The sequence below is a fragment of the Rhinatrema bivittatum genome, chromosome 1 (genome assembly GCF_901001135.1).
Source record: "Rhinatrema bivittatum chromosome 1, aRhiBiv1.1, whole genome shotgun sequence".
Lineage (NCBI taxonomy): Eukaryota > Metazoa > Chordata > Amphibia > Gymnophiona > Rhinatrematidae > Rhinatrema > Rhinatrema bivittatum.
This window is the reverse complement of record NC_042615.1, coordinates 754444143-754458033: the sequence shown is the minus strand read 5'-3', so window position 1 is coordinate 754458033 and position 13891 is coordinate 754444143. Positions and strand designations below refer to the sequence as shown.

The 13891-nt window shown below is 46.3% G+C and overlaps 1 protein-coding gene across 1 annotated transcript in view; it reads left to right on the top strand.

Moving 5' to 3' along the window:
* Positions 1–754: 754 nt before the first annotated feature.
* The window catches only part of IL7R (interleukin 7 receptor), a 107010-nt gene continuing 93873 nt past the window's right edge, over positions 755–13891 (top strand). Inside the window, exon 1 of the mRNA XM_029578871.1 lies at positions 755–887. Within this exon, the coding sequence (XP_029434731.1) occupies positions 815–887 (73 nt within the window). The 5' untranslated portion in view covers positions 755–814. The remainder of the gene's footprint in view (positions 888–13891) is intronic.

Sequence of the window (13891 nt, the reverse complement as noted above, 5' to 3'; positions counted from 1 at the left end):
TTTATTGAAATTAAAAAGTTAAATGTGAAGGGAAGTGATGCAAGGCAAAAGCTATGCTTATGACCCCCTAATACCCTTGCCCCATCCCTGAATGTCCTATAAAATTGGAGTTAAAGATCCAAATATGTACACCTGAGAGGTGAGGAAACGGGGACACGAATGAGACATTCGGATACCTCAAAGATATTAATAATGCACAAAAAGCAAACTTCTTTCAATGGAAAGGAAGATCTAGAGCTAGAGATCATGATACCAAGCTCAAAGGAGGGAGGCATAGAAGTAACTTTAGAAAATACTTCTTCACAGAAAGGTTGGTGGAGGTGGCAGAGGCCAAAGCAGTACGAGAATTCAAGCACAGCGGATCCCTCTTTGCAAAGTCGTGAAGGGAAAACAGCCATTATCAAGTGGGATCCAGGGCATTGCAACAGGAGGGAAACTGGGCAAACTAGACGGTCCCTGCAGTCAGCAGCATCTGCCATCAGTTTGTGCGCTTCTGTGCACGTTAAAAGACTGCTCAACCCGCTGCATCTTGCCGAAGGTGCACTTCACCCTAAAAAGTCCTCTTTTAACAGAGTGAGCTGCTAATTCCAAAAAATAAAAAGAACTCTAACAGATCGGCAATTCCCATTCAGACTCTACAGTGATCGCGATCTGTGAGCGCTTGCTGTTCTGCACCGCTCACGTGCGTGTAGTATCACGTCCTGGGGAATGCGTGCACCTCCCCCTAGCTGCGGTTATGTCACCAGCGCAGGCGGCTCAGGCTTTTTAATCGTAGAATGGAACGGACTGTGACTCTCACACGCAGGCTCTCGGAATGACGGCAACGCTTTTCTGCGCACTGCTCCTCCTTCCTGCCGTCCATGGGCAGAGCGGCTATCCACAGCCAGGTAAGCAGCAGAAGCCATTCAAAGCATGACCTTGAAATAATCCAGTCTTTCATTTCTCTCATTTATAAGGAGGCTTGGGGGGGGGTAGAGCGAAACCAGTTAGGGATTATTTTCAGTTCTTTTCAGTGTTTCGGAACCCTCTGAGGATTAGAACCCTCCCGAGTTCAGTTTCTTCTTATCGCCTCGGGTTTTTAAAAAACAGGAGCAGGATGGTACAAAAATGCAAGGCTGGTCAGCCTTTTGCTGTAGAAATATGAAGGTGCCTTGCTTTACTATAAAGTCGGAGTTGGGTTACACGTGGTCAGTTCTGCTTCCCCTGTCATTTCACACACATACACTAAAATGTACGCGGGATTTTACCAGTCTGGTTATGTTTAGCAGATACCGTTCTTACACTTTGGTTCTGAGGTGGACTTTCGATAATTTTATACAGCTTCCAGCTAATTAGTTACTTCTCTGTCCTTTGTACCATTCTCAGGACAAGGGAATAATAATAACTTTTTTTTTTTTAATTTTTGCTTGCCTTATCAAGTAATGCTCAAAGGCATCTTACAGCATTATTTAGATTTCAGTACAATAGCTGAATGCCTCTGTCATAAAAACAATAGTTCCTTATGGAATGAGTTCATTACCACAGAAAGAGATGACTGATTACTGCATATTTGAACAGTTTTGCAAACACAAAACAGGCAAAACTATTAAAACTCAGGGATAAATATTCACTAGTTTTGGAAGTTTTCATCTCAGCATTTCTATATCAGCTTTCCTAGTAGTAGGAATCTAGAATATTCTCTGAAACTGGGAGAAGGCCTCCTGAGAAAAAGCAGGTTGCCTGCATAAAATATGTTGACATTTTCATGTTGGGTATATGATAGCACCTTGCTTGCTCCACCCGTGCTCACAGCCGCTGAGCGCACCTCTGCTCTTATTTGTGACTCTTCCTCCACACAAGATCCCCGCAGCCCTGCCTCTGCTGTATCTGTAATTTATTGTGCATAATATTTTGATTAGGTACATAATCACTTTTTCCAGCTTCAGTGCTGTTCTGACCATGGAAAGTTGGTCACCAATGAGTATTGAAGCGTCACAGGTCAAGCTCAAAATTTTCTGGACCCAAACCGTTGGGCCACTGCTCAATTTGAGCGCTGCACCAGAAATAAAGCCAGAAGAAATGGACAGCAGATCATATGAAAACAGAGATGGATTTATATTGAAACAGCCACTATGATGAAGATGTAAACTGTTTAATATAAAGAATTGGGAAAGTAAAAAAAAAACAAAAAAAACGTAGTTTTTAGTCTGTATAGCATTTCAAAGGAGCTTTGATTTCAAGGTAAATGAAATGCCATGGAGTGCATACATCTTCTCAGTGGTAGGAGAGGATACAGAAGTGAAGCAGGGACTGATGGGGTAAATTTTTAATAGGTTCTAATCACCTAAGTTTAAGGGTCATTTACTAAGCTACAGTATTTTTACTAGAGTGAAAAATATTCAGTACCACAGTTTAGTAAACCCCACAGTACTTTTCTTTGGTGGTAAAATACCGTGGTGGACTAGTTGTCCCCAAATGCCATACAGCAGCAGCTCATTTGCCTAGGGCCAGCATCTTTTCTTTTTAAGGGCCTGAGTGGCCTGAACAAAGCCCCACCCCCACCAAAGGGTACGTAAACCCAAGAGTAAATAAAACCTGGAAGACCTGTGAGATACCCCCCCCCCCCCACCTTTCACCACCTCTAGAAGCAGCCCCCAACGTAATAGGAATAGAAAAAATAAATTTCAAAATCTGGTGAAGGCCCCTCCCCCTTCCTGGCCCCACCCCTTTGAACAAATGAATTCTCTCAGCCTCCAAACTACTCCCGCAGGCCTCAGAACTACACCCTAACCTTAGCCCACCCCCTTGGTTCCCCCCCAAATCACACCTTTCAATCTCTGGTGAGCTAATGGGGCCCAGAGCAGCCCTTAGGCTCCAGGCTCTGTGCTGTCAGAGGAAAAATGGCGCCAGCCAGCTGCTTATCAACAAGCCTTTATCATGTGATTGGGCATAAGTTGAACAGAGGCCGGACTGCACCGTTTTTCCTTAAACCACACAAGTCCCGGAGCCTAAGGGGTGCTCTAGGCCCCTCTGGCCCACCTGGGATTGCAAGATATGATTGATGGGGTATGAGGGGGTTACCTAGAGTTGGGGGATAGTCCTGAGGCCTGGGAGGGGTTTGGGGGCAATTTTTTAAAAGGGACAGGGTTAGAAGAGAGGGAAGAACCTTTGCTTCATGATCTGAAATGTGTTTTTGTATTCCTATTACATCTAGAGATGGTGGGAGAGGGAGCAGTGCGTCTCATAAGACCCTGGAGTTGTTTTTACTCTTGGGGGGGGGGGGAAGGGGGAGGGGGTGCTTCATTCAGGCCACTCGGGCCCTTTAAGACACAGTCCTTGGAACCTCAGTATACACGTTAATATCCTGATGGCAAAGTTAGCTATAACTCTTCAGTTGTAGCTTTCATGAAAATAACACAGTTTGCAATTTTTCAAGCAAGCTATATTTTATTAGCATGAAATTACCTAGTAATAGAGATGTGTCTTTATCTTTTTTTCAGCCTCTTCAGTTGTCTCATTTTCTAAGTGATAAGATGCCATCAGGAGATATTTCTCCTCAGTCTGCAGCTACTTAATTTTGAATAGGCAGATGTGAGTCCTGGTTAAACAGAGCCCCTATTTAGTGTCAGTTTTTCTTTATTTTATTATCCTTGAATTGTGTCTGGATCCCTAATCATGCTTTGTTATCTTTTGATTATTTCCGATATTTAATTTCTAATGTCTATTTCTGCTTTCATTTTCAAGAATGTCTTGAATATTGTAATATAAAATCTGTATAAATAAAAAGTTTAAAAAAATAAAATAAAATTGCTTAGTAATGAGCTGTTTTGCGTGCATTTGCAAAGAATATGCATGCAAAACTGTTCATTATCATTTTGGTGATATTTGGGGTAAATTACATGCAGTATTTAAAATACCGCTCATTATCCCTACTTTAAGGCAGTTACTGCGTGGTAAATTCCTAACACAGTTTAGTAATGCCTTACACAACAATATTTTGTTTTACATGTTTTGATATGTTTTCATTGGAAGTCTTCCTGTGGTATTTATGTAATTTTGTGAAAGTTTTAATTGTACATCGCTTACGTGTAAGTGGTTAATACATTTTAAATAAAGATAAAAAGTAAATATACCCTTTTGGGAGTTAGGAGACTTGTATTCAACCTCATGAAACTTTATCCCTGCCTTCAGGCTAAATGCACCAGCTTTTTTCACTAGATGGCTTATAATATAGGCATTCTCAAGTGAGTGGTGTGGTCAGTAGTAGGGGAAGGGAGGGAAGAAATTTAGCTGGTTAGAATGAATTTTCAGTTCTGGCCATCTAAGAATAGCTGGTTATGTCCATGTGATCAGATATCAAGTTTAAACCTAGCTGGTGATGTTATGGCCATCTAGATACAGGCAAATTTTCACCGTAGCCAGCTAGATTGCAGCTAAAACTTTGTTGAGTGGTTTGTACAACATCAGCCCCAATGTAAAGAGATCATGCAGGAAATTCCTGCATTTGAAATGTGGTATTATTGAATACTTCTGAAGATTAGCCGAAAGGAAATGATCTCAAATGAAAGGGTGAGCAAGATAGCTGGAAGATGTAAGAACACTGGCATAAGACCTAAGTCAAAAGGAAACTGAGATTCACTGATCACATACTCAGAGGTTCCAGGCAAATTAGCTAATAGAAACAGAATCGTGACAGCAGAAAAAGACCCATCTAGTCTGCCCATCCGCCCAATTCATTTAGTATTATAATTCCTATCACTTCCTTACAGATTCCCTGTATTTATCCCATGCTTTCTTAAATTCAGATACTGCTTTTCTCTCCACCACCTTCACTGGGAGGCTGTTCCATACATCCACCACCCTCTGTGTATAGAAGCATTTCCTAACATTACTCCTGAATTTACTCCTTTTACCCTCATTCCATGACCCCTCGTTGTAGATCCTCCTGTGCATGGAAACCTTTGAAATATTTTAATATCTCTATCATATTTCCTCTGTCTCATCTTTCATCTAGGGTATACATATTTAGATCTTTAAGTCTGGCCCATATGCTTTAGAAATGTTACATTCGCTGGTTGCAGCCCTCCAAGAACGGCCTCATGTACTTACTTGCGCCATGGCACGGCTCGGGCAGGCCATGGAACGTTGGTAGCGGCGGGTTAAAAACTGGCCTGCTGAGGCAGTAGAAACCTTTCGAGCCTTCAAAGGGGCCTTCTTATAGAAGCTATGCTCCAGCACCCAGATCACAGGCTTCCGTTTATGGTGGAAGTGGATGCCTCCTCCGAGGGAGTAGGGGCGGTGCTCAGCCAACATGACTCATCATGTTGGCCCCTGCACCCCTGCTCCTTCTCCTCAAGGAATTTTTCCCTGGCAGAATGGAATTATGCCATAGGCAACAAAGAACTCTTGGCCATAAAACTCACATTCGAAGAATGGCGTCAATGGCTTGAGGGGGCACAACATTGTATTTCGGTTTACATGGACCTTAAAAACCTTGTACACCTCCAGCAGGCGCAGCATCTCAACCCCCGCAAAGCCCGTTGGGCTCTCTTTTTCACACATGGTGTGGCTCAGGCAGGCCCTGGAACATTGGTGGTGGGGCGCCACCACAGCTTTTCCTCTTGGTATCCCCGCCGGGCAGTCACAGCCAGCCTCTCCGGTACTGCTCCCTCCCGGCGCGCAATTGCACACTGCCTCGGGCTCCTCTCTCTCCCCAATACCCTTACGCATGCATGCGTGCTGCCTTCTGAGATTTAAAGGGACCATGGCAGGAAATTGCCACGGCCCCTCCCTCCTGCTGTCGGCGCTTTTTCTATTTAAGGCAAGGTCTGGCCTGCAGACCTTGCCTTGGCTTCTTGGCTCTTGCTCCTGTTCCTCCCTGGAGGGTGTTCCCACGCTCCTGACCCATTCTGCGTTTGGACTGCCCTTGGACCCTGACCTTTGCCTGGATATGACTACGAGACTCGCCACCTGCTACAACCCCTGCCTGGATAACCACTTACGAGATTCGCCGCCTGCCACGACCACAGCCTGAATAACCGAATACGAGATTTGCCGCCTGCCACCACCACAGCCTGAATATCCAACATCAAGGTTCGCTGCCAGCATCTATCCTTGCTTGAACTCCGACCCTCATCATTGTCGAAACCCTGCACCTGCCTCCAGCCAGCGTCACCACTCCACCAGGACCTTCAGAGACCCCATGTAAATCCAACTGGCCCCAGTACCAAGGGCTCAACCTGAGGGGAATGTGGGCTGGTAGTGGTGAAACTCCAGTGGGGTCTCTGCTCCTCTACTGCCTTGCCTGCCAACAGTGGGGATCTGTGGGGCCCACTCCCCCTCGGACCAGGGGTCTACAACCCGAACAAGAATGAAGACCAATGACCATTTTAGTAGTCACCTCTGGACTGACTCCACCCTGTTTATATCCTTTTGAAGGTGCAGTCTCCAGAGTTGTACATAGCATTCCAAGTGAGGTCTCACCAGGGATACAGGGGCAATATCACCTCCCTTTTTCTGCTGACCTCTTCTGTCCCTATGCAGCCAAGCATCTTTCTGGCATTTACTGTTGCTTTATCCACCTGTTTGGCCACTTTAAGATCATCAGATACAATCACTTCCAGATCCCACTCTTCCTTTGTGCTTAGAAGAATTTCACCTCCAAAACTTTACCTCTCCTACGGATTTTGCATCCTAACTGCATTACTCTGCATTTAGTGTTGCGGCTCTCGGTCGCAGCAACCCCTAACTGAACCCACATACCTACTCTTCGCTCCCTCTTCGCCGCGGCTCGGCTTCAACGCTTTGGGAATGAGGGGATCCCCTCCTCCAGGATCTGCAACATTTTGTTCAAGTTTTTAAACAGAACTTTGATGAACCTGACCAACCGGCTGCCACCAGCTCTGATATCCTCCACCTCCGCCAGGGGGTGCGGCCATTGTCAGACTACGCCATCGAATTTCGTACCATGGTCACTGAGTTAAACTGGCAAGAGGACAACCTGAGGAGTATCTTCCTGGAGGGGCTGTCTTCCCACATTAAGGATGAACTACCAGCCCGGGATCTCCCAGAATCTTTGGACTCCCTTATCGATCTAGCCGCCTGGATTGATTGTTTCCAGCTGCGCACCCGAGAGTTGCGGCCACCCCGTATACCCATCCCTTTGGCACCGTCCTTCTCCAGACCCCTGGTAGGGACTCCCCTCTGCATCCGGGGCTAAAAGGTAGGAGGAGCCCATGCAATTGGGACAAAGCCTCCTGACCCCTGAGGAAAGACAGCACTGCCAAACCATGGGCCTATGCCTGTAGTGTGCAGGGAAGGGGCATTTCCTGGCCCGTTGCCTGGAGTGGCTGGGAAACTTCCAGGCCTAGAACCAGCTGGGGAGGTGGTTCTAGGTTTCACAAAGCCCGCCCCCCAACTTGTGCTCCCAGTGGCCATACTTACGAACCAGTATGCATTTCCTACCTTGGCCCTCTTAGACTCAGGTGCCGGGGGAAACTTTATTTTGAAGGACCTAGTTGACCAATTAGGTCTACAACAAACCGTGAAGCACTCTGTTGGTGATCTCCTCCATTTTGGGCAACCCGCTTCCTGGGAGGATCATCAGGACCACTCTTCCCATCCGCCTCTGGACCGGCATGTTGCACCATGAAAAGAAAGCATTTCATATTATCGAAAGAGCCATCCACCCTATTGTCCTCGGATTGCCTTGGCTTCAGCAGCACTCCCCCGTCATCAATTGGGAGACGCTTCAGTTGGCCAAATAGGGCCCCCGGTGCCGCCAGGAATATCTCCGCCCTGTTGCACGCCCTCCTTTGTTATTAGCCACCGCTTCACTGGGTTTACCTCCGCAGTACAACTCCTACGCAGATGTCTTCTGCAAGGAGAGCGCGGAAAACTTGGCGGAACACCGGTCGTTTAACTGTGCAATCGATCTGCTCCCCGGTAGCATCCCTCCACAGAGAAGGGTGTATCCCTGTCCCTGCCTGAGACCGAGGCCATGACCAAGTATATTTTATCAGGACTACATTTTGTATATATATAAAAAAAAAAAATAAAAAAAATTTGTATATAAAAATTTGGTTCCCAATCACGTGTATATATACCTCCTTTAATTGTGGATACCCCCCTATATCTCAGAATCTCCCCCCCCCCCCCCGTTTAGATAACCTCTTTCACGTATCCCACTTTGATAATTTTACTTATATAATCTATTCTGTTATTTGTATGTTCTAAATGTTCCTTATTTAATTATGCAATAATTGTAAAGCCTGTTGCTAAGTTCTGTTCTATGTAAACCGACGAGATGTTCCCAACGTTCGTCGGTATATAAAAGTTATTAAATAAAAATAAAATAAAAAAATATATTCAGGAAAATTTGGAGAGGGGGGTTCATTTGCCACACAAAGTGATCGGCAGGGGCCAGCTTATTCTTTGTGGCTAAAAAGGATGGCTCCCTTCTGTCTTGTATCAATTACTGGGGGCTTAACACCATAACCAAAAAGGACTGGTACCCCTTGCCTCTCATCCCAGAGTTATTGGACCGCTTGCAGGGAGCCTAAATCTTCACCAAACTAGAACTTCGAGGTGCATATAACTTGGTTCGGATTAAACCTGGGGACGAGTGGAAGACCACATTTAATATCCGAGACGGCCACTACGAATATCTGGTAATGCCGTTCGGGCTGTGCAACGACCTGCTGTATTCCAATCAATGATGAACGAGAGCTTTTGGGACATACTCTACACTAGTGTGGTGGCCTACCTTGATGATGTCCTCATCTTCTCGAAGGATCACCAATCTCACCATCACGACATCCAACAAGTCCTCCCAATGCCTGCCGCCCACAGACTCTATGCAAAGCTGGAAAAGTGTTTGTTCAAGGAAGAATCTCTCCACTTTCTGGGGTATATTGTCTCCAGTACTGGCTTCAGAATGGATCTGGAGAAGGTGGCTTGCATCTGGTACTGGCCACAGCCTTCGGGCCTTCGCTCCCTGCAACAAGTTTTGGGTTTTGCCAATTTCTATAGGCATTTCATCATACACTTTTCCCATTTGGTTGCACCGCTCATGGCACTCACCTAGAAAGGAGTCAATACCAGAGAATGGCCTGCAGAAGTACAAACCGACATCACAACCCTGAAACAAGCCTTCCTTCGGGAGCCTTGCCTCCGTCACCCGGACCCCACACGCCCCTTCATCTTGGAAGTTGATGCATCCTCGGTTGCTGTTGGGGAAGTTTTGGGCCAGCTCACCGCTAAGGGAACCTTCCATCCCTGCTCTAACTTTTCCTGCAAATTCTCTCCAGCAGAGAGAAATTATGGCATCGGCGATAAAGAGCTCCAAGCTATAAAACTGGCTTTCGAGGAATGGCATCAGTGGTTGGAGGGGGCCCATTACACTATCATGATCTATACAGACCACAAAAACTTGGAGCATCTTCGCCACGCTCACCTGAATGCCCATCAAGCTCGCTGGTCCCTGTTTTTTAGCCGCTTTGACTTCATGGTGAAGTAAGGCCAGCTGCCAAGAATATTAGGGCCGATGCCCTCTCCCGATCCTTGGAGCAGCAAAATAACCCGCATCCCCCCAGCTACATCATCAATCCGGCACGCGTCTTGATAGCCGCCTCCCAAGCCATTCCCCTTGGGAAGATGGTAGTTCCGACCCGACTCCAGCAACAAGTATTAGAGTGTGCCCATGATTGAAAGGTGGCGGGTCACCCTGGTCGTGCACAGACTCTTTTCTTACTCAAGCAATACTATTGGTGGCCACTGATGGACAAGGAGATATAGGCCTATGTGGATTCCTGTCCCACCTGCGCTTGTCAGAAGCCCTTGGTGGGATGACCTTGGGGGCTGTTACAGCTGCTGCCGGCCCCCAAGGAATCTCGGACCCATATATCTTCCGACTTCATGGTAGATCTCCCCTCCTCGAGCGGCAACAGAATTATCTAGGTTGTCACCAACCGCTTTTCTTTGTCACCCTCCTGGCACTTACATCTGCTCCAGAATTGGCACCCCAGGGCAGAGATGCCTTTCACACAATGTAGTGTTTATCTGGTTGGTTTGCCAACCTGTCAGCTTACCTTCAATAAGAGCCTCATCATTGTTCTGTTTTTTAGTCCCTCATTTTGTGCTTTTTGGGTCAGAATGCACCTCTCCCAGACCAGTGACATTGGTTTGGATCAGATTTTCCTTTGAAGATATCATTGAAAGTTTGTTTACTTGATTTGTTTTTTCTTTTCCCTATCTCATATTCCAAGTACCCACTGCAGGTACACTGTCTGTAGGGCAAACGGTCCATTATCCTTGTTGTTCATGCATTAGTTAGTTTAAGAAAAAACAGTAAGTTTATTATCCTGTGAAAAAATGCAGCCAATTGTTTGTTTGATATCCTATGTTTTCTAATTTTTTTTTTTTTTACCCTTCTACTGCTCTGGTAGGATTTGTCTCTTTACAAGATACTAGTAAAGGGATATTAACTGTTTTATCCTGGTGTGGTGATTGTACCTAATATGCTAAGAGTGAGAGGTTATTTGTGAAGGCCACAGGGTGTGGTATTCGGGGTATGGGTCACTGTCTAGACCCCTCCAGGTTTCAAACCAATAAGCATATATGTTTATTCTATGGTCCTTCCCATCTTGACTAGGAAACACACATACACCTCAGTGGAGGGTGCTACATATAATCAGCAAAGGTTCTATCAATTTTACTCAAATCCTCATATTATTTAAGTTTGGGAGTCAACTTATTAAAGGCTTGATAAAATTCCATAATAAAACCATTCAGTTCCGGTGATGTACAAAGAGTTAGTTTTAATGGCTTCCTTCATTTCCTTCTCTGAAATTATACAATCCAATTTACTTTTTTACTCCATATTTAACTGGGACCAATCTAATGTAGTAAGAAATGCATTAAAATGTTGAATCTATCTATATTTAATTTGCTAGGTGCATGAGTTTGTCACTACATCATGCTTGAAAAGGCATATTTGCCATGACTTTTTGGGACATGGAGTGATTGATTTTGGTTCCTCAGGCTTTCCTTTTGGTATCCCACTCATAACTGATCCTTTGGTATGGTGATCAATGGTGTCAAAAGCAGCACATAGGTAAAAGAGACTAAAGATCACATAAAAGCTCCTGGCTTTGGCAATAAAAAGGTAGCTGGAGACTTTGGCAATGGATGTCTCTATGTGGAATATAGAGGTAAGAAGCCAAATTGAAGAGGGCAGCTGGAAAATTGGCTGAGCAGATGGCTTCTTTCTCCAGTACATACTCCTTGCTACTCCCTCCTTCCCTCGTCCCGCCACATTAACATAAGAATGTAAGAAATTGCCATGCTGGGTCAGGCCAAGGTCCATCAAGCCCAGCATCCTGCCTCAGACTGGGGCCAATCCAGGTCGTAAGTACCTGGCAGATCCCATAAAGTAGATCAAATTCCTACTCATTCCCAGGGAAAGCAATAGCTTTCTTTAGTTTACCTTACTAATAATGTGTTATGGACTTGTCGTCCAGGAACATAGGGGGTCATTTTTCAAAATGCAATGCAAATAGGAGGAGAGAGAGAGAGAGACTGGCCATAATATCATTGCCCATAGGTAGGTATTTGTATCCCTATGGTAGGCCCACCTAGTAACTCGAGGTGGGGATTAGGTAAGAGTGTAGGGGGTTAGGGGCCACTTTGACATTCTATGTGACACCTACAAACAGAACAGTGGTCTCTTGTGAAGATTTGTTGGCCTTCGGAGTGAGGAAACTCACTCTAATTGGCCTTCGGAGTGAGGAAACTCACTCTAAGATGAGATTTGTGCAATGTTCTCTCAACCTAGCTTGATGGACTCACATCTCTCTCTCTCTCTCTCTCTCGTGTGTCTGGGACCATTAAAAATGGTCCCCCAGTGGTTGAATGCAGGAAATACAACAGGTCTGGCATTTATCGCAGAATCTGAAATGGTATCGCAATTTGCGCTAACCTAGCTCTTCGCACAGGTAATTAGTGCAATTGCGATAAATGTCAAGTGGAGCCCTTTCTGCCTAACTAACTGTATGAAAGTGCCTAGAGCTCCTGCACTCCCGTTGATGCACTCCGCCCTAGGTCCTCCTGCACCTTATGAGGACTTTACGGATATTTTTTCCAAGACCAAGGCGGAGATCCTTCTGCAGCACTGCTCGTATGACTGCGCTATAGACCTGTTACCTGGAACCATGCCCCCCCCCACCCCCCGAGGAAGGGTATATCCCTTATCATCACCTGAAACCTGGGCCATGTCAGAGTACATTTCAGAAAACCTGGCCAAGGGGTTTATTCGCCCGTCCAAGTTGCCTGCAGGGGCTGGCTTCTTCTTTGACAGCAAGAAGGATGGCTTGCTGAGACCGTGTATAGACTATCGAGGCCTAAATTCCATTACCAAGCGGGATCGTTACCCGCTCCCGCTAATTCAGGAGCTCCTCCATAGGCTCCAGGGAGCAAAGATTTTCACAAAGTTGGACTTACGGGGTGCATACAACTTAGAATTCGTTCCGGAGACGAGTGGAAAACCGCTTTTAATACCAGAGACGGGCATTACGAATATCTTGTGATGCCTTTTGGCTTATGTAATGCCCCGGTGGTGTTCCAGCACCTTATGAATGAGGTGTTACAGGACCTTCTGAACACCTGCGTAATCGTCTACCTCGACGATGTGCTTGTCTACTCCCAGGACCTGCCTTCACACCGTCAGCATGTCCATCAAGTGCTCCAAATACTTAGGGAGCTTGGTCTGTACGCAAAACTTGAAAAATGTAGTTTCGAAAAGACGTCCCTGCCGTTCCTGGGCTACATAATATCCGCAACAGGCTTTCAAATGGATCCTGAGAAAGTGGCAGCCATTAAGAATTGGCCCCGGCCGAGGCGCCTTAAGGCGTGGCAACGCTTCCTCAGTTTTTCCAATTTCTAACGTCACTTTATTCCTAACTATTCCCGTATTGTGGCCCCGTTGATGGCCCTCACCCGAAAGGGGGCCAACGCGGTGGATTGGCCTGTTCCCACCCGCCAAGCCTTCGAGGCTCTTAAGGAGGCGTTCTTGTTAGATACCTGCCTTTGTCATCCGGACCCCAGCCGGCCCTTTGTGGTGGAAGTTGATGCCTCCAATGTGGCCGTGGGGGCCGTCTTGAGCCTCTGATTCTGGACAATTGTTACCCTGTTCTTATTTCTCAAAGAAATTCTCCCTGGCAGAGAGCAACTACTGTGTTGGTGATAAAGAGTTGCTAGCCATGAAACTCGCCCTGGAAGAATGGAGACAGTGGTTGGAGGGAGCTAACCATCTGGTTACGATTTACACTGACCACAAAAACTTAGTTTTCTTGAAGCAAGCTCAACGCCTGAACCCAAGACAAGCCCGATGGTCGCTGTTTTTTGATCGGTTCGACTTTACTCTACGCTACCGACCCGGCTCTAAGAATGTTCGAGCCGACGCGTTCTCGCACTCTTCTGAGGTCGAAGAGACTCCTGACATTCCCCAATATATTTTGGATTCTGCGAAAGTGAGTCTTGCAGCAACTTTGGTGTCCTCCCAAGGAAAGACCATTGTTCCACGTCACTCCCGGAGAGCAGTCCTCACCTGGGCCCATGACTCCCTCACTTGGGGCCATGCTGGCTGTAAAGGGACCTTAGACCTGTTGAACCGATTCTACTGGTGGCTGACGGTGAGACAGGACGTCCAAGCCTTTGTGGGCTCTTGCCCCACCTGCGCCGTCCAAAAGCTGCTCATCGGAAAGCCCAGGGGCCTGTTGCAACCATTACCCATTCCGGTGGAGCCTTGGACACACATCTCCACCGATTTTGTCGTGGACCTTCTCGTCTCAGGAGGTAATTCGGTCATTTGGGTGACCGTAGACCGATTCTCCAAGATGGCGCACTTTGTCCCCTT